This window comes from Micropterus dolomieu, linkage group LG12 (assembly GCF_021292245.1).
Source record: "Micropterus dolomieu isolate WLL.071019.BEF.003 ecotype Adirondacks linkage group LG12, ASM2129224v1, whole genome shotgun sequence".
Classification (NCBI taxonomy): Eukaryota; Metazoa; Chordata; class Actinopteri; order Centrarchiformes; family Centrarchidae; genus Micropterus; species Micropterus dolomieu.
This window is the reverse complement of record NC_060161.1, coordinates 5,496,612-5,521,906: the sequence shown is the minus strand read 5'-3', so window position 1 is coordinate 5,521,906 and position 25,295 is coordinate 5,496,612. Positions and strand designations below refer to the sequence as shown.

Here is a 25,295-nt window from a genome sequence, read left to right as displayed (position 1 = left end):
TCTCGGCATAACATCTGTCTTTATCTTGCTGTATGGGGTCAGCAGACTCGTTTATCGACGTGTGGATGTAGTAAAAGATTCAGAGTTAGGGTTTGTAAGCGTGGATGAAGCAGCTGGGGTTTAGAACCACTAATGTCCATTTTGGAGCGTTTTGAGCTGCTTGCTTTGTTTTGATGTGTGCACTGCCGCTAGGAATCTCCCACTAATTCCAAGTCATTTCATGCGAGGGGGTTTCCTCACAGAGCCACACTGTGAATTTTATGTTAGCTTTAATATGTTTTCAACTAATAACGTAAATGTTTGTAAATGTATATTTTTATTATTCCTCACTGAAATGTGAATTAAATTAAACTTATATAATTTTGTAAATTATATCATAATTATATTTGGGGGGACATTGCCCCCTAATGCCCCTCCTATACCGTCAAGTCCGCTGAAGTCCCTGCTGGTCTTTATACTGGATGTGCTGCATCACTGACTGACAGCTGATGAAGGGAGTCTCTGTAAACTCTGATTTATGACTTCTGCTCTCTGTCTTCTTCTCTCATCAGACTGAAGTGATCTCTGTCAGAGTGTGAGGGGTCAGAAAGGTGGAGGTGTTGAGAGAGGATCAGCTGTGTCCTGATGATCCAGAGAGGTTGAAGCAGCAGCATCAGCTTGTGTGTGGAGAGGCTCTGACTGGGCCATGTTACTGGGAGGTAGAGTGGAGAGGAGAGCTTCATCCAGCAGTGACTGACAGAGGAATCCCAACAGTGCTGCAGTCTGAACTGCTCTGAGATCAGCTCCACTGTCAGACACAAAGTCACGTCCACCATCATCCCTGTGTGTTCCTCTGGATGTGACAGAGGATCATCAGTGGATCTGAACTGCTCTGAGATCAGCTCCACTGTCAGACGCAAAGTCAATATTCTTGTTTTATTGCAACTTTATTCTGAGTTATATTCTGTTATATTTTGAATTGTCACCTGCCGCCTGAATTTTCTGTTTCATTTTATATAAATAAAAACATTTCTACCATAAACTGATGCAGAACATTTCTCCAGAATGCAGGAAATGAAGTCTTTATTTCTCAAAAATTTCTGGTGGAGAACCACCCACTACAGGATCAACACAACATATTCACAGTTAAACACATTTAGTAGCTGCTCTGGAGCTTTCAATAATATCATGATCTTCCTCAGCAGATGTTATGCCAAAGTGCGAACTATGGGGGAGCCAAGGGGAGCTTATCTCCTCTTAATAAGACATCAGCTCCCCTAAAAGCATGATTTGGAACATTTTGGGGGAATATAATGACAGCATGCTTTATTGCCATTAATCTCTATATTTCTCTATCGTCATGGATCAGGCGGAGCGTCAGACTTCATCCAGCCAGAGGGAACGATCAGCGACCGTCCGCAGAGGGCCGGTTGCTCCGCAATCTCCCTGCTCTGTACGCTCCACCGCCCCAGTCCCTCTCCGGTACGGGTTGTGCTGCTAAGCTATGGTATAGTTTGCACACCATGTCATACGATTGGAAATTTTCAAATGTGCTGTTTCTCTCAGACTTTCAAGGAGTTAAAACATCTCTCGGAAACTGAAATTTGTGTAATCAATTTCTTCATTATACACTCAACAAAATTATAAACTTAACACTTTTGTTTTTGCCCCCATTCATCATGTGCTGAACTCAAAGATCTAAGACTTTCTCTATGTACACAAAAGCCCTATTTCTCTTAAATATTGTTCACAAATCTGTCTAAATCTGTGTTAGTGAGCACTTCTCCTTTGCCGAGATAATCCATCCACCTGACAGGTGTGGCATACCCAGTGGCGGCTGGTGAAACATATTTTAGGTGGAGCTGTGCCATATCCAGTCAGTTTCAGTAACCGTCCCAATACAATTTAACACAAACTACAGGATACCAGTGCTTTGTGAAATTGTCTGAAATTATTTAATGCCAATATTATATTATATTCATATACAAAAACAAACTTGAATAATTCTGAAACAAGCAACTCAATTTTATTTTTCAGAAGTGGAAGAAGTTTTCAGATCTTCTACATAAACAAAAGTAGCAGCATCTTGAATATTCACTGAAGTAAAAGTACTGAAGTATTATTATATAACAAAGTTAGTAAAAGTACTTGTTATGCAGAATGGCCACTTAATAATAATAAATGTCAGAGCATGTTGAAATTGTTGCTGGTCGAGGTGGAGCTAATTTAGTACAGATACTTTAGATATATTAGTTTATAAACTGTTGGGCAATTTAACTAAAGCTGTCAAATGTAGTAAAGTAAAAAGAACATTACCCTCCAATGTAGTACAGTAGAAGTATACATGACATGGCACCGGTCAGTGGGTGGGATCTATCAGGCAGCAGGTGAACCTCGTTTTCTCAGAGTTCATGTTAGAAGCAGAAAAAATGAGCAGCATGAGGATGTTGAAATGTGCTCTACAAATAAACCTGCCTTGCTGAAACAGTTGATGCTGGTTCTGATAGAAAGGCGAACATATTTCTCTTTATAGACAGGCAAAGAATAACACAAGTCACAGAAGGTACATTAAAAACAAAGCATTCATCCATATAAAACTACAAAGCAAAGCAATATGTACATACATGCAAGGGCTACAAGTTCCCATCTATAAAAAAATATCCAAACATCCACAGATTTAAATGAATCTGCAATGCAACATAAAACGCAGCGCTGCTTCATCCACTGTGTCACAGTGAAACTATTGTGATTTGTACATTTTATGTACAAAAATAAAATCCTCTTGGAGGACAATAAAAATTAAAATTGTATTGATTACTTTTAAATCTCTTCATGGCCTCTCCTCCCTGTTATATCGCTGACCTTTTAGTCTCATACGCAGCAGCACATACGTTGAGATTCTCGGGCAGAGGTCTGTTCCAGAGTTTCGACTGAAAACTAAACTCTTTACTTTTAACTTCTATTTTAGTTTCTTACGTTTTCTCTTGCATTTATGGTGTATTTGCACAATTGCTCTATAAATAAAGATTATCATTATATTATTATAAATGGAATGGGAATGTGAAGGTTCATCACGCCGTGGTGTATGTTGGGACGGGATGCCATGTTTGAAGGTACACGCTCTGTTTACCTGTGAGCTTGCCGGTTGAGATGGTGGTTTACTTTTGGCTGTTTTTAGGCTAAAATGGTTTTTACTTAGTAAAATCTGAAGATGGGAAAAGGAAACGAGAAGGGACCCTACCAAGAGAAACAAAACTGGTACTTAGTCAAACTAATAACAATAATCAACATAGAGCTATATGACTCAGCAGCCCAAGACTGGATTACAGAACCGGACATTGTAAAAGACCTTGTTTGGACAGTTAGTGCGTTCACTTTGCATGAGTTTTAACATTATAAATCACTAGACACTCATGAACAGTATTGCAGCGGCTGGGTGGACGTCTCTCTTGTTTAAAGTGCAATTAAAACTGACTTTACAAGGGCTGTTACTTTTTTACGTTATGAGCTGAGGTGTGATTTTAAAGTTATTTATGTATACGTGACCTTTGTGTTTTCCAAGGTGGGAAAAATAAATTACGGCCTGGTTTTCTCCCTGAACGATTAACTGACCTGCTGGGGCAGTTCTTGCTGCAACAGCATCGACTTTCCTTGGCAACATTTTTAACACAAAATCCCCGTGTAACTCACAGAACAACAGAAAGGCAGTGGGATCGAGCAGGATCTTCCAACTATGGTGGAGTAAATAAAACGTTAGCTGTAAGTCAACTCCGATAACCTCAACTTCACATTCACTGTGCCCACAGCTGGACTACCAATTTATGCAGAATGGGTAATTGTTCCAGAGGCCCAGGACTCCAGGTGATTGAGCTCCGGACTTACTGAGCTGTGCTCACTTGACCTGAAAATGAGGAGACAGGCAGTACTGAAGCGGCTCCTGCTTTATTATCTCATATCTCAAGACCTGTCTTTAGGGTCCCTGTGCCAGAATTAAGTTTAGTTTAGATTTACATTTATTCATTTAGCTGAGGCTTTTATCCAAAGCGACTTACAATTGCTATCAGAGGTTGCACGCCTCTGGAGCAGCTAGGGGTTCAGTGTCCTGCTCAGGGACACATTGGTGGATGGATCACAGTGGGGGATTGAACCTGGGTCTCTCACACCAAAGACAGTCTTGTCCATTGCGCCATTACGACCCCACATTTAACAACCTTCTGAGGCTAAATTATGCATACAGTCCAAAAAGAAGATATTACAATTGTTTTATGAGACGTTGGTGCCCTGAAGAGTCTGAGGCTCTTTTGATTAAACGCCTTTTTCTGTGGTGGTGGTGGTGTGGATGGGAAGACAAAACAGAAGGACTAAGATTTTTAAATTTCTCTACATATTCGTAGAAGAGTACAAGATTCTGCTGCAGCGCCGAACGAGCAGACGAGTCAGAGGTTCCCGTTCAGTTCACCTGCTGAGTCCTGGAGTCCTCCTGAGATCCCTCTAGGCTGGAACCTGCAGAGAAAACAAAAACTCACCTGGTCGGCTCCAATAGGTACAACACAGCTTGGAAACTTCAGTGGAGAATAAAGAGACTGCAGGAAGTGCTGGGTGATAATTATGAATAGTAATCAGCTCGATAATGTTGGTTCAATTATATATCGTTTTCTACTTCCTGATGGCTTTAAGACACCAACCACTGAATTCAACATCCACAGTTCCAGATCTTTGTTGCATGCTCCCTCAGCTCTATTCTGTACCATCTAATAAGAAATACCAGACTACATAAACAAAGTTAAATTGTGGGACGATGAGACATGCTGCAAAAGAACTTTAAATAAATACAAAATAAACCATGTCAGGGGTTAATCATGTTGTCTACAACAGAAGTGAAGGGAGTCCATTCATCTGCTGTAAACATGTTCCAGCACAGGATAATTAACTGCATAACTTTTGATGTTATCTCTCAATGTTTTGTGTCACCTGTAACTGAAAAAACAAGGTACCCCACCAACGAAGAAGCAGGACACGTTTACATGTTTTCACCATCTCTTTCCAGCAACTCATGACTGATGCTTATTTTTATTAATGAATGTTGAATGAATGAAAGCATTTCAGTCATATCATTTGGTCAATGGATCAACTGTTAACAGTGGTACTAATATATATAACTGAATCATATAAAGAAGCGGAATTTTGAAAATTACAACTGCTGACTCGTCTGAGATATACGTGAAATGTTGTGGAGGACGGGGGTCTCGTCCTTTTTTGGTCTTTATGTTAATTCTGATAATATACTACATTTTATAATATACCATATGACTCACAATTAAAAAAATAAATAAAAGCACTAAAAAGAAGCAGCAGAAAAAAATTTACTTAACCATTTATTTTCAACCAAAAACAAATACAATGCAAGTTTATAAACTGATAAAAATGTTTATCATTTACCTAAAAATGGGTGTATATCTTCAAAAATGTCTCCACACACATTAACATTTACTTAACGGGCACTTTTCTTAGAAATTATGTTCATAACTGTAGGTTCTGACATCGGGTTTATTAAGATAGAAAGACGGAGAAACAGCAGATTAGTTCATATCGTATTTATTGTTTCAAGACGGACCAACATGTTCATTATGTACAACAGCTGTTCCTACATGGTAAGCTAAAACTGCTAACAAGAGCGGACACTTTCTAGATGGACTTATGAGCTTAAATGAAGTCGCTGCAGTTACTTGAATCAATGCGTCTGCCTAGCTATCATTAGAAATAAAAGAACATAAAAACAACAGAAAATAACTGATCCACCTCTTAACTTTTCTCCGAGGGCTTAGTTCACCTCCATCTCCCACTTCTCCAGAAAATCCTGCAGGTTCAGATTGAAAACATCGATGCCTTTGGGGGATAGATGGACGCCGTCGGCCCGATACAGACCCGTGTTTGCGCCGCACCTGATGTTGTCGTGTGTCAGCGAGGTGCCGCCCAGCTCTGAGATGATGTTTTGGATCCTGCGATTTACCGTGGTTCGGACCAGATCAACTTCGTGGCTGTCAGCGGAGTGGCGCCACACCCTCCGAGGGAGGATGTTGGACCACACAAGAACGCACTGCGGGAAGATGCTCCGCATAGAGGTCAGGTCCTTCTTGACTGAGGCCAGCAGCTCGGTGGGGCTGTCGGTGCTCAGGTCGTTACCGCCCAGGTGCATAATGAGGATGTCCGGGTTAGGCCAGGTAACCTTTAGCTGGTGGAGCTGGGGCAGGAGCTGAGGCCACGTCATGCCCTGGATGCCTTTCCACCAGATGGTGACTTTGCTGGGGTCCATGCCCAGCTGCATACCTACCTCCGGAGACTTGGCCCGTGACTCCGCCCAGTACACCAGCGAATGACCACAAATCCAAACGTTCTTGGGCTCGCTGCTGATTGGTTTGCCTAGAAATTTTAACAGAATACTTTTGTAAGTCACAAAGCCTTAAGAACCGTCTGCACTAGTGATGCCAAACTATGTCGTGCACTGGACTAATACGACTGCACATAAATTCTTGGGCTGGTTTCAAAAAGATCTACTAGACTGGTCTGCAGACCTTTGCTGGCGTTTGTTTCGCTCTGAGACTAGTTGGACAGTTATCAATGTTAAGTACACAGCTGTACAAACATTAAAAAGGGTCTTTGCCACTCTGGGCAAAATCCAGAGATTATAGATGGGCAGACCTCCACTGATATCGAACATCTATGACTATAACTGCTGGGCTAAAGCCAGGAGATCTTTGTCAAACCAGAGTTGTTCTTTTTTAAAGGTTACCAATATTTGCGGTACTTTTAATACTTTGTGCTGTATTACCACTGTACACTTCTTAAACCATCAACCATCATTTAATGGCCTAAATAATTACTGCACCAGGAAAGTAAACCTCGTTCTGTACTTAACAGTTTAACTCTTTCCGTTGTGGGGATAACCCAAAAACTTATTGATGTAAAACCAAAAGACAACCTTACTGATGACAGAAAATGTTTGTGGTACATGCATCTTTGCTAGTATTTAATAACTTGTATGCACCACATTCAGTTTAATTTTAGAAACTGACGACAATAACATGCTGAATTTTAAAACAATGTCCCGGCTGATAAATCAATGCAATTAAGAGATCAAAATGATCACCTACCTTCACCGTCAAGACAATAAATGCCATTCAGCAAAGCACAACTTTTCCATTTCAAACCTTTCTGCATCACTTTAAAATAAAGCTGAATTTATGACAAAATACTTCACAGTAAAGATCTGAATAGCTTTGTATGACATTTAGCTGTGTATTCATATCGTCTCCCTAGCTAAATTATGCCTTATTTGTCTATGCTGGCTGTGTATGTGTACATAATACGGAACAAAAATGCCAACAAAGCACAAATGTCTTTTCAACTTCCAACTCTAAAAGTACAATACTTTGACTAACTTCTACTCTTCCTCATACCGTTTCTTATGGTCTGGAATGTATTCAGAGTCCAGTATTTCATTTAGAGAAAAGAAAATGGAATTTATCTCAAATAAAGTAACTGGATGTATGGCTTTATACTTAATTTTGTAAAAATTGGAAATCTGTTGTATGTTTCAAGTAACAGACAATTGAAGTTGCCCTTTTATTGTGTCCCAAAATTAATATGTTGATCTTATGATAATGTGGGTATTAATACTGTTAAGAACCATGAGTGGGGAGGCTAGTGCATGGAGACTGATGGGTGTTTGAAAAATTGATTAAAAGGCCCATTCATCTGTAACATTTTTAAAATTGTCTGAGATTTTTTGTTTTCCATTTCTGTTCACTCACTCCATACTGGACCCCATCATCTCCACTAAGCTGATCTAGACTGGTAGTCTGGCAGTCAGTCCTGTGATAAGTCACAGCGACATGGCACATGTAAATGAAAGTTACCTGAGCAGCATATTTAAAGACAAAGATGAGACCCGCGATGTGATCACAGTGGATTTAAATGCGAATAAGTGAGCGGAGTGACAGATGGCCTACTGTTTGGGTGATGAAACTGCAAACGTTAGGTGTTGAGACACCAACTGAGACATGGAGGGCAGCGTTTGTCCTGATTCACAGACTGAAACATCAGCAAAACAGTTGACTAAAAACATTCCTGAGACTGGCAATATGTCTAAAAGTTAGCATATTCTAGTTATTCATATTCTAGCACCTGTTAGCATGATATCCTGTATTATCTTACATCTAAACATCCTATGAACATAAAAACTGACCATGTAAAGACCCCCAGATCTCAACCAGCAGGGTTGTAGTGCTGAAATCCTTGACACACATTTAAGTCTAATATGTGTTCTGAAATAACCGATTTAACATTATTGGCTGAAGATAAAGCGATCAAATGGAAATGGACTGAAAGGACAGGCTTGTTCACAGCCATGGTCCCATTCACAGGTATTTACGTTGATAGCTCAAAAATAATGATGTGATATACATTTTCAGTGGGTACATTTAGCCCATGCTACATGTCACTTAAAATTATGGTTAAGAATTAGAATTATTCATTTATGTTAGGTATGGAGTTACTTACCGTGTTGACGAAAGACTACCAGTAAGTCATGTCTGAAATTACTAAAGTTAACGATATGCAACTGCCCTTAAATCTCTACATTAGCTTCCAGAGCTAACGTAGATAGTTTTACAGACTGAAAGGAAAAGGGAATTCAAAGCCTTGAATTGAAGTTAATGAGCTTAAGAAGTTATACACTTACTTAGTAGGCTAGGCTGATTAACAAGTTAACAAACTTAGCTTGGACAAGATGCTGCGTAACATTACTCAACATATCCTTAATAATGATCCTGACATTTAAAAGAAGCACTGTAGTATTTAGAGTTGGACACTTACTGCGATAATGACAGACTGCTGATAAGTGACGTCTGATACAGTTAAGGTATCTGACTGAAGAGCCCTACGTGGGCTCAGATTTAAATCAGAAACCTGTCTGCAATACGGAAATGATCTCAGTGATGTGGGGATATCTTCAGACATCCCATCCTCGCCTCTGCTATCAGTGATGACCTCAGCCACACAATAACTCAATGACTTTAGCCTGGCCTAGCATAAATCAACTAAATGACATGGACTAAAACTGGACTAACAGTTATACAATTAATCAAAAGCATATGTTTAAATGTTGTCGATACATTTAACTGTGCCACCAACTTCAGATGAAAAAGCTAGTGTGCATTACTTTAATTAGCAACACTACTTCCACACAGCTAACATAAGCTCTGCTGAAAGGCCAATTTTCTGCGTCGAGTCTATGCCGATACGTACCGTCATACCTGGTGTTGGTGTCAGTGTCTGCGTCACTCTACAGTGACGCCGCCAAAGCACTAGCTGGCAGTGGGCTTTCTATGTTCCCATTGTGTTGAGTTTCTTCTTTATCGTTGGTGTAGGCTACTATAAAACAATGGCGACAGAAACTGAGCAGATCATGTTGGAATTGGAGCTGATCGACGCTGAACAGCAGTTACTTTTTTAGGAAAATTACAGAAAAGCAGAGAAGAGAGAAGGCGTCAGAAGAGGTGGTATGTACAACTCTTGAACAGGGTGAGGGACAAGAACACGGAAATGTGTAGGCAGGAATGCGAAGCTACTAAGCTGCGACCTGTTTTGTGAGCGTCAGGTTATGGCGTACCTACGGCATAGATTTGACGCAGAAGTATAAATTGGCCTTAAGAAACATGGCATTTAAATTTAATTACCAAATAAGTTATCTGAACTCATTTGTGACCAACAGTGGCATCACGACTCAAGGGACAGACTCAACCTGCCATAGCATAGATTCTGTTTTAGCTGTATTCTGTACTAGCTCTATTGTTAAAAACAGTATTACCTGGCTGACAAACTGACAATTACTGATCCAAAAAAAATCTTTTTACCTTGTAAAATACGAACTTCTTTCACTGTAAATGAATCAAACGCTTTGAGTAGTCACAATTACGACGAGTCTTCTGGATCTTCTGTTAAATGTCACTTTTCTGGATATCCGGGAAACGCGGCTACACTCCATTCAGTTTGACACAAACAGAACTGAGCAAACTTGACTTACCCTGAACAGTTTTACTTGGACCTGGCACAAACACTTACCACATTTGCCAGTTTGCAAACTTATATCAGAATGCAAGCTGTTCTAACAGCTTCAGTTATGCCTGGACATGTGAGGACTTGATGTATAAAGGCTCAGTAAAACACTCGTAAGGCTTTCATGAACATGGCTTGCATTTCCGTTTGGTCGGGCCAGAGTTCAAAAACTAGATGTTAAAAGCTAGTTTTCTCTTTAAAAGGAAACAGTTGTTTGTAATTTCCCTGATGGAAGGACTGGTTGGATTTCACAGCTGTATGAAATGATGTGATCATCCAAAAAATGCAATTGTAATTTCTGAAAGTCGACGGCAAAACCACTCCTACAGTTCACATAAACCATTTTCTGGACAGAAATCTGTTTTTACCCTCTGAATTTTCATTATCGTATGTTAGTTTTGGAATGACCTTTATAGTTACTCCTAACAATACAACCCTAGATGTTAACATCTAGGCAGTTCTTACTAGACTGTTTCCTGGATTATTTAAGCCATGTCTGTAAAAGCCATCTAAACCTAAGAGACCTACTGTGTCCTGGACCAGATGTGTTCTTCATGCAGTCGGCATCAGGCTCAAAACACGACCTAATAAAGTTTTAGGTATTGTTTGAGTGTATTTCATGTCTTTGTTGTAGCAGACAATGTCAGCTACATAACCCGCTGGCATGAGCAAGCCACTAACCAATTTTAAGAAAGAATGATTTGTACTTATAAAGTTCTAAATACCTAGTGCTACTTCCAAGTACTACAAACAGTAGTACAGACTAAGCTGTTAGTGAGGCTTCCTCCTACATTATTATTCGTAGACAGCTAAAGCTAAGTTCTATGTTCGTTTAAACTGCAACATGGCGTTACAGGCTTTACTAACAATGAACAACCGATCAAATGCAAGCTTAGCAATAGCATTTTAGCTAGCTGTACTGGGTTTACACTCAGTGGTCACTGCTGAAGTACACGTTTCCAAGTGATTTAGGTAAAGATTTAGTTTGACAAATCATCATCAGTATCCTTTAGCATCTCTCTAGATCAAAGTGTCCCCTGGACCATAGCTGTAGAGTTAGTTTTCCATATGAATAGACTCTTGAGTTCTAATGGCAAGCAGAAGTTCTACTGAAACAGGATGTATGTGTAGTGAAAGGTAGTCAATAATGGATCACAGAAATATTGGGTGTCCACGCAATCAAAGGTGTCCTATAGTTTTGGGGGAACACCTATCCCAACTTAAACAATATGAGATATACTAGGGAGGAGGTTAAAGTATAAGCACACTAGATGAAAACTATTTAAGGATAACATACCACTGGGGCTTAATCTTTTTGTTTTACACTGACACAAAGTCAAAGCCAGCAGTGTCTCAAACAAAACCCTCTTCAAGGTTACATGACTTGTCTTTCTGATGTTCTGAGACTGAACATGTCAAAACATATTTGACTGCTCTCATGAAGGTATTTCGGTTCTTGGATCCATACCAAAATATTCCATACATTGTAGTTTGGAAGATACCATGGTGGTTCCAGCTGTCTCACTGCAGGTTCCATCAAAGCGCACAAATGAGATTCACAATTTGGCGAAGGAAGATGTACCTCTGAGTGATCACTGAGTGTATCTGAATTTTATGAAGCCGAATACCCAAAACCCAGCAAAACTAACTTGTCTGAAAAGTATCACGGAAACTACATGTCTAGCTAACTTCTATGGCCAGGTCTCATACCTAAATAATTTTTTGGTACTGACCAAAACTTTTCTGTAATTTCCAGTACTGAACGTCATCATGTACCCAAGCTGGTATCAAATGCTTGGTGAATTTCATAGCCTCACAGTAAAGCATTGTGATTAATTTGTTTAAATACACTAATCAATTAAAGTTGTATAAATAAAATAAAGTTTTGTATTTAGAAGTGTCAAACAATACTTATACTTGACCTCTCCTAATCTCATCTGACTATCTACTGTAGCACTCAAACGGGTTCCTTTAAAGCTAGACACCAATGGAGTAACATGAAGAGGAAAAAGATGTTACTTTGTGGCGTTGAGATTGCAGTTGGCTTCTTTTCTTGATTGCTGGGACGAACCGCTTGGCTCAGGTAACATGTGCGGCAGAAGAGCGACTGACCTTTGTGGCGCTGTAACGCACTTAAGATGTCTAGGTAATCTTGAAGGCAGTTTACAGCTCCTTGTCACTCACCTACCATCTTGTGTAAATCTACAGTGAGAGCGCAAGATCACCTCAACGGAGAAGTATAAATCTAGCTTAGCGGGAAAATTAGGCCTTGCTAATGATACGTTTACTTCAGATAGATCTAGACAAAACTTAACATATCTACTCTAATCAATAATGTCTGGCTAACCATTAATCTGGCTCAAAGTACCTGTCTGGTTAAAGAAAAAGAAAACAAGGTGTTTATCTTCTGTCTTTAGCCCTAAAAGTAGCCTAAATGGCATGCCGCTGTAAAATGTTAACTTGAAAATGCATTTATATTTTTGAAGAACTAGCACGCAGAGAACATAACCTTACTGGAAGCTTTACTCACAAATGCCTGTAAATCAAAGGTTGCTAGTTAAGTTTAATTTATGTAATTAACAAAGTTCTGATACCTGGAAGGATCAATGTGCCATCCTTGTTCTTCTCTCCTTTCCTACGGGCTAGCATCTCCTTGTACTGCTGCTCCCTCTTTTCCAAAACCCGCTGGTTATACATGTCCAGCTGCAACATAAACAAATACAAATATAAACAAATGCATTGTCATGGCTTTATCTTATGCAGGTGAAACATGGCAGTGTTCATTGTTTCTAAGGTTTATTAAGTGCACAAGTGTGTTTATATTACCTGGGAATTAGGCGTGGGCGGTATGGCCAAAATCTTTTATCATGGTATGTGTCATTTTAAATCAAGGTAATGGTATAACTCATGATACAGTTACAAATGATGCAAGAAACTAGCCCTGATGTGCTACATAGCTTGCCCCGGATTTATAGCAGAGAGACTAGTTGCAGTAGCAGTGTTTCCCCTCGGTCTGCTTAGGGGCAGGTGGAGAACATTTAACTGTCAGGGTTCAGAGACAAAACAACTGTCATCGTTAGCTTAAGCCTATGGCATATTACACGGCATAAAATAGCCTAGTGGCTAGCGGAGTGTTCCTCTACACATAGCTAAAAAAACATACATTACATATTATTTATACTATATCTTACTCACTGTTGGTTTAAGTCACTGCATTTCCCAGCAGAGTACCACAGTTGAATATTAGCCGTATGCATGAGTAGTCATTAACCCCAATAACTTAAAGCAGGGGTGCTGGACTTTTACATATAAATGAACGTCTGTTACATTCAAGTCCTAACCGAACGAGTTTACGCAGCCTCAAGCCTATAACCGGCAGGTAAATCTCTGTTTTCGCAAAATGACGGAGCGCAAGGCAAAGGCGGGGGAAACACTGCCAAGGGATAACGTTATTGCTAAATCTCTACCGGTGGTCACATACATGCACATAAATTAACACAGATGCAAATCTTTAACAAAGAAGAATCAGTTATCATCTTGTAGGAATTGTACTTCAGCAGTCAACAACCCCCCCCGCCCCCCCCAGTGCAATATAACACCGTTACCTCTTCCCAAAGCATTATCTTAATTCTTGACTATATCCAACACTACCTGTTTACTTTTACTTTACATAAGTAAAATATGAGTACAGTAGTGCCACAGCTGATCATACCTTCTCCTTCTGCTTAGTCTTTATCTCATCATCTGTCTCAGCAGAGGTCGGAGAACTGGAGGATGATGGAGACTCTGTAGGTAAACTGAACTGGACTGTTTTGACAGGTTTGGCTGGTGGCTGCACAGCCAGAGATTTCACCGTCTCAATGACCTTCAGGCATCTGGCAACTGTTGTAGAGATGGTTGACTGGTCACCACAAGTAGGACTTGATGTTGCCGGTGTTGTTGGTGTTGACGCGGCAGTGGTTAAAGGCTGCAAAGGACTGGAGGAGTTGATGGATGAAGCTGTAGGAGGCTGGCCAATAAAAGGAAAGACTGCATTACTGGGGGGTGGAGTGAAAGGAGGTTGTACAGGAGAGTACCGGGGAGGAGTTCCAGGAGGGGGTCCTGGAGGAGACTGTGTAGGACGCCGTGGAGGAGGTCCAGGAGGGGGTCCTGGAGGAGACTGTGCAGGACGCCGTGGAGGAGGTCCAGGAGGGGGTCCAGGGGGAAGTCCCACAGGAAGTCCAAATCTTTGGGGTGGTTGACCAGCTGCAGGAGGGGCTGGAGTGCCCGTGCTGGGGGTTGTGGAGCTCTGTGCTGGGAGAATCTGGGTAGAGACACCAAGGGTCCAGTTGAGTGGTGGGGGTGGATGTTGGTAGTGAGCAGGAGGAGGCCCAGGAGGTGGTTTCAGAGGAGGAGTGGTTGAGGGTGTGCTCCCCATTGTCTTGGTAAGACTCTGTAACTGTTGTGCCTTCTTTAGTGCCTCCATCTCCTGCTGGTCCAGGAATCCTTCATACTCCGAGACTGCTTTATGGCTGCTGAGTGGCTCCAAACTGGAGGACCTGGCGTTAGAGGGGGAATGGATGTGATCCAATTCGACAGAACCGGTTCTATTTATTCGCAGTTCTTCCCTTGGGGATGACAATGTCTCTCTCTCTGTGGATGAGGACTTTGGGCTATAGATTTTCTCTTGGGCTCGACTTGCCAGTTTGGATACATCTCCTGAACTCAGCTTCAGGCCAATAGTACGGAGCAGACTCTGGATCTTGTCATAGGGCTCCGTCTTGCTCTTTGGTTCCTCGCTTATCCTCTCTACTGAGGACCGTTTAGAGTTGGTTTGGTTATTTTCCCCTTCTCGAGCGAGACTGCTGGTGGGTTGCTCCTGAGCCAATCCCACAATCCGAGAGAAACCCCTGCCATCTTGAAGTGCCCGCTCATGAGGCAAAAGGTCATCATTCACATAAACCGGTTCTGATTTCTTTTCAGCATCCACCTTTTTATTAAGCATATCAAGAAAGCGATCAAGGGGCTGTTTCTCAGCTGGAGGTGATTGGCGTGGAGTTGTGTTCTTCAGTCTGGGAGAAGGGCTTCTCGGAGGCGGTTCTGTGGGAGAAGGAGGTTTGAAAGGGGGTTGGGAAGATGAAGAGGCAACACTGTGCATCAAGGGAGATTGGGTGGAGGCAGCAGGAACTCGGCCAGACTGAGATGATGAGGGACCAAGGGGTTCTGGAGACTGGCTACGTTTGACAGGACGATATGGATCGTAAGGTTGGTCGGCACATGCTGGGTCATTGTAGCGATCGTCATAGGGCTCATCATAAACATCATAGCGATCTGTGTATCGCTGGCTAGCAGACGAAGGGCCAACATAGGGAGCTTCACTATATAGTCGATTTTCATAAGGGCGGTCACCATAGGGACGGTCACCATAGGGGCGATCAGGGTAGGGGCGGCTAACGTACAGATCACCGTAGGGGTCACCGCACCGCCGATCTTGGTAAGGACTGTATGACCGGTCATAATAAGGATCATCATAGGGATGAGGAGGACGATGGTGGAACTCCGGTCCCTCTGGTCGTTTCTTCAGGATGGACCGGACTGGTTTGTACTCAGCGAGTGGGACGGCGATCCTGCCATGGTCGTAGTCTATGCAGGTTCTCTGTCCAGGGTCAAGTCCTCTGGGGTCCACCAGAGACTTTTTGAAGGCAATCATCTCGTTCAGCTCCTCCAGCTCCCGCTTCTTCCTCGCCAGCTCGTCGTCCATGACTCCAACACGTCTGGGAGGAGGGCTCAACTCCCTCCTCCTTTTGTGACTATCTTCTCTCTCTTTGCTGATTTTGCTCCTCTTCTTGGCAGCCCTGTCCTTGCTTCTCTCCCTGCTCCTGCTGCGGCTCCTGCTGGAGCTCTTGCTTCGGCTGCGACTCCTGCTGCGGCTCTTGGTGCGCCTCTTTGACCTCTCTCGGCTTCGCCTGCTCCTGCTGCCTTTACGGTCACGGTCAACGCTGGTGCTCGATCTCCTTTTGATGATACGTCCAAACTGGTCTCTGGGTGGACTCTTGCTCCTACTTTTACTCCTGGCCCTACTCCTACTCCTGCTTCTGCTCCTACTTCTGCTACGGCCGTATTTATGCCGTGTGGCACTGTAATCCCTTCTGCTGATACTGGTCTTGTTGTCCTGCGTTCTAAGATTTTTCACCACTGCCTTCAGCTTGTCCGTCTCTGGTTTTTCTTTCCTGAAATATAAAGTTGTTTTGCTCATTAGAATAATTTTACAAAATTTCTATACCAATTTGAAATAGGTCATTATTATTTTTATATATATATAAAAATTGGTAAACATATGTGTATGGCATTCTTCTCTGCACACTTGATCATGTTCGAACATAACAGAAATAAATTCATTACTCACTCTGTGTCTTCCAAAGCTTTTGGTAGCTTGATGGTCATCTACCAAAGGAGATAAACACATATTAGGCTAAGTTAGAAAAATAAATACCTCTGCCGACATTGCGAGACAAAAATGTCTCATCATATGTTAAATTCACACAGAACTGGTAAACAGAAACTGTTAAATTAATTTAGGTGACGACTCTTCTCTTGTTAATATAATACAAATAATTTGCATATCAATTTATGTGATGTATGATAACGGCATGTTAAAAGCAAAATAGTGGAAAAATAAATAAAATTTAAGCATGAATTCTTTAATTTTACGTTTGATGAGCCCAGATGGATTTGAAAAAATGAATTAACAACAAAAAACCTAGAAATAGCTATTCCTTTCTTCTCACATCATAAATATATAAGTATCCTTACCTTTGCTTTGTTGGCCCCGACACGGCCCAATTTACGGATGGGAAGGAAAACGCTCTCGGTATAACGCTTTATCCTAATGGCCTGGTTACCCCCCTCTGCCGTTTCATGCTTGGAGAAACAATAACGGACATGTTTTTACTCAGAAATATTCAAGATAAAATACATCATTTAAACCAGGACACCAGAGTTCCATAACCAGTATTTTAGTGATTAGAGTGTTATCAGACCTCACTATCCGAAACTACAGACTATCTGGAAGGAGTGCTTGCTTGCTGCTTTTCAGAACTTGTTCACTTGTAAATATCTTTAAAACTGACATCAGAATAGAAAATACGAGCAGCTACGTTACATAGCTGTTGACCTATTGGGGGAAAAAGACTGCTTTATTTCTTCATGGGAAGAAATTCACACAGACTGCTGATTTTTACTTCACAATCTGAAGTTAGGAAGTTATTCTTCTGAAAGCCTTGAACTTGGATAACATCACGTAAATCAAACTTTCAGACACACAGAAGACTCATCTTACCTGACATTAAAATATCAATTGGTAAACCAGTGCAAAACTTCAAATGATGTGATGAAGAGATGAGTGAAGTCCTCACATTAGTGGTTGGTCGTGGTTCTGACTCACCTGCAGCCACAGGGTCTGGGTAGGTCTGATTATGAATATCAATGAACTGACTCTGACTTTCTGCAGTATTTATTTGTTTCTAAATCCTAACCCTCCTTTTAAAAAAGCACCACAGCCACAAGAACTATAACTGAAAATGAGGAAGACTCACCGGGACGACGCTGAACTCGACGTTCTCATTCAGCTTCAGACTCTTCTTCTCTATTACCTCGGACATGTGGAAGTAGAGTTGAGGGTTCTGAGGACACTTGATGAGCCCGGAGTCGTCTGAGAACTCGATCACGATGCCCTGGTTATTAAAAACACATCCAACACACAAACAGTTCACAGACTCATCCAGTCCCAGTTTGATTTAAAAGCTGCTCTGACTCAAACTCTGCAAACCAAACTTGCTAGCCAACAATGTGAGGAGAAGGTAGTTTAAAAGTCTTACGTGTCGACGTTGTTCGATGGACTCTTCGAAGGATTCGGGGAGGATTTCCACGTAGGTCGCTCGTTCCTCTTTGGTCTCTCGATGGGTGGCGATGTTGAAACGCACCTTCACAGATCAGACAACGTTTAGGAGCAGTTCAAGCTGCTGTACAAACGTTTCAGAGCTCACACAAACCTAATTTAACCACAAATAGCGCGGTACTACCAGCTACTGTCACGTTAGCCGTTAGCCAGAGTTGGCTGATGTCTATCAAAGGTGGTGTGTGTGGTGATAAAATAAACCCGAAAGTGTCACATTTCCACTATCAGTCAAAAGTTTAGACACACTTAGAAACGTTGTTGTTTTGGAATGAAAAGAACATTTTTGTCCATTAAAATAAAATCGGTCAGAAATACAGTGTAGAAAGTGTTAATGTTGTAAGGTAGGTTATACTTTATTGTCACATACATGTAGTGAAATCCATCCTTCAAGGGAGCAGTGGGCAGCCGCTGGGCAGCGCTGGGGGACCAAGTCCAGATCTTTATCAGTGTCTGGTCAAAGGCACTGACTGAAGAACCCAACATGTTTTTGAGGGTGGGGGAAACCGGAGCATCCGGAGAAAACCCACGCAGGCACGGAGAGAACATACCAACTCCACACAGAAAGGCCGGGTCACAGTGCTATCCACTGGACCACCGTGCCGCCCAAATGACCCTTGTTGCTGCAAAAGGCTGCTCGCCTTCTAGGAACAGTATCTTCCAGCCAATAAAAAGAACAAAGATTATGGCTGAATCTTTTCTTTTCTTGAGTTTTTCTCTGCCACTCTGCCCTGAAGGCCAGCATGTGTCGCCTCTTCACTGTTGACACAGAGTACTATTTATTGACGCTGCCAGTTGAGGACCTGTGAGGCGTCTGTTTCTCAAACTGGACCCTCTAATGCGTTTGTCCACTTGCTCAGTTGTGCACCAGGGCCTCCCACTCCTCTTTCTGGTCTGGTTAGAGCCAGTTTGTGCTGTTCTGTAAAAGAGGTAGTCACCTTAACCCTAACCCCTTGGCAATTTCTCGCATGGAATAGCTTCATTACTCAGAACAAAAACGAGTTTCAGAAGAAAGTTTCAGGCTGTTTTGAGCCTGTGATGGAACGCACAGCTGCAGATACTCAACTTGTCTAAAGAAGGCCAGTTTTATATCTTCTTCAATCAGCACAACAGTTTTGAAGCTGTGCTACCGTCATTGATTCAGGAATCACAGAAAAGCCGGCAACACTCCCTCTTGAGGCGCATTTACAGAATTTCCCCTCGGGGATCAATAAAGTATTTTGGATTTAGACTGTGCACAAAGAGAAGCTATTTACAGACGGCAGCGTTTCAGTGTGTTTGTGTGAGAGAGAGGGAATCCATGCGCTCAAATATGATTTTACTAATATTAAATAGTATTGTGGCGAGTCGTGTCCATGAATGGGAAACACTGCAGTGTGGTGTCGATTCTAGACACTGTTCATGGATCAGTGAAAATCCTATCGTTGGGCACAAGCCTAGTCTACACTGTATTTATTATTGTTATTTTAATAGACCAAAATGTGCCTTTCATTTACAAACTTCTAATTGTGTCCAAACTTTTGACTGGTAGTGTAAATTTAACAGTTATAATAATATAAACTGTGATTTTACTAGTTTCTATCAAGTTGCTTTATTTCTCAATACTGGAAATGTCCGTAAAATGATGTCATGACGGCAGGAAGGCAGCCGTTTTCTCTCTGTAGCTGCATTCATCCTTCATTGTCTGTAAAGGGGAAACCCGTCTACAGTTTCCATCCTGTTCTTATGTTAGTCTGTTTTGAGTCTCCCACCTTGTCTCCGTCCAGCATGGTGGCGGTGGTCAGCAGGTCGGTGGGACCGAAGGGAAGCTGTTTCTGTTGGCCGTCGATGGTCATCACCAGTCGACCCATCTCCGGGTCCGGAGCGCCGTCGCCCCCTGCGGCAGCTCCACCTCCAGCTTCAGACGACTGATCCTTCTCCGCCTCCTCCTCCGGCTCCTTTTTAATCTGCAGCTTTCCCTCCTCTCCTTCAGGTTTCCCATCCGCCTCTGCCTTCTCAGCTTCATCATCTGTTTTCTCCTTTTTGATCTGAAAGAAAAAAAAAGTATTAATGGATTCTTTATTTTCTGGAAAAGTCACAAACTGCAGAACTTTTCCAGACTCTTTCTGTACCTGTGCGAGGAGAGTTTGTCCGCCCTCAGTTCCTCCTCCTCGTTCCTCCCCCGGCTCCTTCTTGATCTTTCTTACATTTTTGGAAATGGCTTTGAGGACGGTGCCTTCAAATCGCTCCTTGCTGATGTCGTCCAGCGTGTCGGGGTCCCTCATTGTGAAGCCGAGCGGCGTCCACTGCAGGGCGACAGCAGTCAGAAACACTTCAGTCTGATTAAAGCGCTCGGAAACGGAAGAAGAGAGAAACGGGTTTAAACTGGTTTAAGCTTTAAAAGTTAATAAGAAATGTGAAAACTGCTGAAGAGTGTGGACAAACTTACAACGTAAATAAGCTGTGTAATGAACATTTTGTTATTAATCGTACAGGTTGGAGTTATGAAGTCAAAAACTGAACTTAATCTTAAACTTCACTCTTAAATAAACTCAACGGCTCGGTATTCTCAGAATAGATATGATGGCAGAGGCTGCGAAAGAGACTGAAGACGTCGGAGGAACAAGGACAAGAGTAAATATCAGAGTGGCTTTTACTGGTTGAGCTAAAAGAGCTGAAAGGCTGCAGGACAGATGGCGAGCTGGCCTTCTTGGACTAGTCAGTAATAACTTATTAGCTGCTCGCTCTGTCTTCTGTTGTCGCACTTGCTTGATGTCTGGCTGTTAGAGAAGTTGGCAACTTAATAGTTATTGATCGTAATGTAATGTGATCATAAGAAATGCACATGTACAGCTTTTACCATGTCGCTGAATTACACTGTGAAACTGTTGGGACGCCACATCATAGTCTTATCCATTGCGCCATCGCCACATCACACTAAAAACATCTTACATAATGTTTAACTAAAGTCAACCTTAAAATAAACTCAAACTAAACACTACGGCTGCAGCAAACGATTATTTTGTATTCAAAGCTTCTATAGGTTATTTCAACGATTTATCGATGCTTCGTTTAAGAAGTACTTTTGCATGGCGGCGGCGCCCCCCCCGGTAACGGGATCAGCTGTGCACGTTTATAGGTGATAGATATTTATTAGTCCTTTTGGAAATTCAGTGTCATACAGCAAACACCAGACCAACAACCAGACAGCTGCAAGTTACACAAGCTACAAGTTATACTAAAGGCTCGACTACACGATGTCCCTGCGAAACACTGTGCTATTTAGTTACATGGATTATACGAAGCATCGATGACTTTTATTAAATCTACTTAATCTAATTGTTTCAGCCCTACTAAACACTTTAACAAATTTAACTAAACCTTAAAGTAAACTCAAGCAAAATAAACTTAAAAATAAACCTTAAACTCCTGAATTTGACTGAATTGTGTTTTTCTTTTGCCTTCTGGGACAGGTTGTAGTTTATTTGACCCTGAAGTTCCCAGCAGGTGTTACAGATGTGTTTTATGTGTAAATGTGTGAAACTAAAATCTGTGAGTGTCTCCTGTTCTGCTTCTCACTTTGCATTTGGCCGCTGCCAGCGCCGCCGCCACCTCCTCCTTCTTCTTCCTCTCCGCCTCTCTCTCTCGTTCCTCCTCTAACTCCTCCCTCCTCTTCCTCTCCTCCTCCTCTCGCTTCCTTTTCTCCTTTTCCTCCTGCTTCTTCTTCTTCTCCTCCTCCCCCCGTCTTTTCTGCTCCTCCAGGATTTGGTCCTCAATCCTCTTCGTCCTCATCAGCCTGATCGCCCTCTTTCCAGTTTTCACCTGCGGAGACAGAACAACGGCGTCAGGAAATGAAACGTCTTCACTTCCTGTCCTCTGGTCCGGCGTCCGGCAGACTCACCACGGCCACCGTGAACTCCACCTCCTTGTGGATGTCTGCGGTGCTGAACTCTGTGTCGCTGAAGTTCTCACAGACGTCGAAGGGAAGCTCTCCGTGCTCCTCAGAGTTCACGATGCCTTCTTCAGCTCCCAGACAGGTGATGATGCCCTGAAAGACACAACCAGAACAAAACGTCAAGGGTTGGCCGGAGCGCTGCTGTCTGAAGGGAAAAAACAAAGGGTTGGCAGGGGGGCGCCGCTGTCTGAAGGGTTGGCAGGGGGGTGCTGCTGTCTGAAGGGAAAAAACAAAGGGTTGGCAGGGGGGCGCCGCTGTCTGAAGGGTTGGCAGGGGGGTGCTGCTGTCTGAAGGGAAAAAACAAAGGGTTGGCAGGGGGGCGCCGCTGTCTGAAGGGTTGGCAGGGGGGTGCTGCTGTCTGAAGGGACGGAGCCGTGTTTGTATTACACCTCTTTTAGGGCCCTTTCACAGCTGAAGGTCTGCACCAAGGTCTAAAACAAAGTTCATTTTTTAATACATTTGGTTAGTTTTGGTTTGGTTTCACTTTGCAGTTCTGCGAGTGCACTAAAGAAATCATTTCTGTGGGCTGCTTCTCGTATACTTGACACTGACTGGTTAGTAAACGGACATGCGCATGAAGTCAGTATTTGACAAGAATGAATGAACAGATGAATATCGTTGCCACCATAGTGTTATTATGGCATTACTACCTGCAGCACCAGCTGTACTCGATTTGATAATCAGTTCCAGACCAGCCTTGGCTCAGGAACGCCTGTTTTGCTTAATGCCACGCTGATTAAAACCTGCCTCATCTGTGTATCGCCTAACACCGTCACAAGTTTGGGATCATTTCAAGCCAACAGGAAACAGCAGCTCTGTACAGTGAGTAGGGCTGAAACGATTCATTGATTAAATCGATTACTTTAATCCATATAGCGCACAGTTTCGCATTGAGATTTATTACTGTTACACATCGCTGTGTGAACACGACGGGAATTTGATGCAGCTGTTTACAAAGTGGAGGAAGAGAGAGAAAATAGTGAGGGACAAAGAAGAAAGCGTCCAAAGTCTGGGATTATTTCAAGCTAAATAAACAAACAACAACTCTGCAAAGTTACAGTCCGTCCACCGTAAAAATTAAACTTATGTGGCCTACCACAACAGCATGAAGGCACCTGATCAGAAAGTAGCCAGTGTTCTGCCAGCGGACCTGTTTCAAGGTAACTTTAGCATTTAACTGAAATCATGATTGATTGTTGAGTTCAAGCCAAAAGAAGCCGCGGTCCTCAGCTGAAAATGTGCACATTTGCGTTTGTTGTTCTCCTGGTTGGACCGTGAGTTTGGGTTGTAACGTCACAGTCAGGAGTTAACTGGGTGTCGGGGAGCTGCACCTCAGTATAACTTGTAGAGCACCCGGGTGATGTTTGTGTTGGTAAAGCAGTTGTGCGTTTGTTGGTCTAATGTTTGGTGTATGATACACTATGAATTTCTGAAAGGACTAATAAATATCTATCATCTATCAACGTCACAGCTGATCCCGTTACCGAGGTGGGGGTTCTCTTCAGTGTCTCACTTCCTGTTGGATAATAAAGTTAAATCGATCAGAATAAGGTCCACTATATGCAAGATGCAGACGTGAGGTTACCAGCTCTCTCTTCTCTTTGGTGTAGCTGAAGGTGAACGGGATTTTGGGCTTGATGTTGGCAGCTCTCCTCTTTCTGGTCACCATGTCGACCAGCAGGTTGATCAACACGTGGTCATTCTTCAGGAGCGTGACGCCACAGTCCCGGTGGTCGAAGGTCACGTTGGTCCGGACGGGGCCGATGTTGGCGTGGATCTGACCCGGGTAACCCTGCATGGTGGGCTACAAAGAGAGCGGTGTCAGGGCGCAGAACGCCGTGTTGGACGCCACAAACTGAAGGATCGGCTGCAGGCGAGGTTCATTCAGCAACAACAACAACAATAATAATAATAAAACAATAGCCTCTCCAGCACGAGCATCTGTTCATACGACTTCTGGAGAATTTCCCATCAGTGGAACCAAGTACGTTTACTCAAGCGCAGTACTTCAGGTACTTGTACTTTACTTGAGTATTTTCTTTTCGTGCCACTTTACACTTTCTGCTGCAGTACATCTCAGAGTACTTTAAACTGTATCTCTGACGGCTTTAGTTACTTCACAGATTAAAACATGTTCAGATGTTTTGTTATAAATTAAACAGTTTATTAAATTTGCAGATGAAACTTTTAGTCCTTTAATCAGACATGCAAACATTGTTCTGTTGTTTCAGCTTCAAAGATTCAATGCAGCATTGTGTTAATTACTCTTCAGTGTTTCTCCTGGAGCTGTAGCAGCAGAGGTGAAGCTATTTATTTTTTGTGCAATAGAAAACCCCGCTTTATATCTGATTTAAAAACATGTATGAGGGCTCCTACCTCAAGAAAATGTTGTGTTCTCCAATAGAAATATGCCATTTCACATCATTCTGGACCATTATCATCATTTACATATCATTTCTGTGTACAAACAGCTGGAAAGCTAAACCTGCAGAGGAGGACCTATAATCATTAGAGATGCACCGAAGTGAAAATTCTCTAGTCGAAATCAAATTTTTCAAAACTTTCCCCAATAACGAACAAGGTTTTTCACATTTATTGACATTTCCCCACTGCATTAATTGAACAGTCAAAATGTGCTTTTTCCTCAGTGTTTCCCACAGGATGTGGAGAGAATATCGTGGGGGGGCCCGGAGCCCGAGAGGGGCCGGTAAAGTAAATTACATGAGTCCATTTACTTTTAATAGACACATGTAGTATGTTTTATACTTGCTGTGAATATTATCCAATTAATCTTATTTCCATCCTGTACAGATGCCTTATTTTGAAAACGGGACGTTGTCACGTGTTTCCTCCTCGCGCTAAATCCATCCAGTCCGACCCAGTTTGATAAAGAAGAGTTAGAATTTAAAATCATTCTTCTTACCTACAAAGCTCTTAATGGTCAGGCACCATCTTATCTTAAAGAGCTCATAGTACCTTACTACCCCACCAGAGCACTGCGCTCCCAGAATGCAGGGTTACTTGTGGTTCCTAGAGTCTCCAAAAGTAGACTAGGAGCCAGAGCGTTCAGCCATCAAGCTCCTCTCCTGTGGAACCAGGTTCCAGTTTGGGTTCAGGAGGCAGACACCATCTCCACATTTAAGAGTAGGCTTAAGACTTTCCTCTTTGATAAAGCTTATAGTTAGGGCTGGCTCAGGTGAGTCCTGAACCATCCCTTAGTTATGCTGCTATAGGCCTAGACTGCTGTGGGATTTCCCATGATGCACTGAGCTCCTCTCTCCTCTACTTTCTCTCCCTCTGTATGCAACCTCATCCCATTATTGCATGTTACTA

The 25,295-nt window shown here is 42.4% G+C and overlaps 1 protein-coding gene across 2 annotated transcripts; it reads right to left on the bottom strand.

Moving 5' to 3' along the window:
* Positions 1-1,911: 1,911 nt before the first annotated feature.
* On the bottom strand, positions 1,912-23,762 carry si:dkeyp-121d4.3 (actin cytoskeleton-regulatory complex protein PAN1). Of its 2 annotated transcripts, none has more exons than XM_046065247.1 (12): positions 23,548-23,762; positions 21,909-22,055; positions 21,587-21,829; positions 20,140-20,313; positions 19,780-20,055; positions 17,952-18,056; positions 17,670-17,807; positions 16,888-16,995; positions 16,481-16,518; positions 13,808-16,304; positions 12,690-12,798; positions 1,912-4,482 (listed from the first exon to the last, which is right to left on the bottom strand). In XM_046065247.1, exons 1-12 carry the CDS (start codon positions 23,758-23,760, stop codon positions 4,430-4,432), a joined length of 4,101 nt encoding a protein of 1,366 aa, XP_045921203.1. In that variant the 5' UTR covers positions 23,761-23,762; the 3' UTR covers positions 1,912-4,429. The 2 variants fall into 2 exon arrangements, with proteins under 2 accessions (XP_045921203.1, XP_045921202.1); XM_046065246.1 differs by lacking the exon at positions 1,912-4,482 and adding an exon at positions 5,559-6,399.
* Positions 23,763-25,295: the final 1,533 nt, after the last annotated feature.

Bases quoted from the DNA above. Each gene is read 5' to 3' on its own strand.
- si:dkeyp-121d4.3 (XM_046065246.1), bottom strand. From the start codon at position 23,760: ATGCAGGGTTACCCGGGTCAGATCCACGCCAACATCGGCCCCGTCCGG. The intron at 20,056-20,139 runs GTACAGAAAGAG...TTTTTCTTTCAG, and splicing joins GACAAACTCTCCTCGCACAG to ATCAAAAAGGAGAAAACAGA. The intron at 16,305-16,480 runs GTGAGTAATGAA...TTTATATTTCAG, and splicing joins AAAGCTTTGGAAGACACAGA to GAAAGAAAAACCAGAGACGG.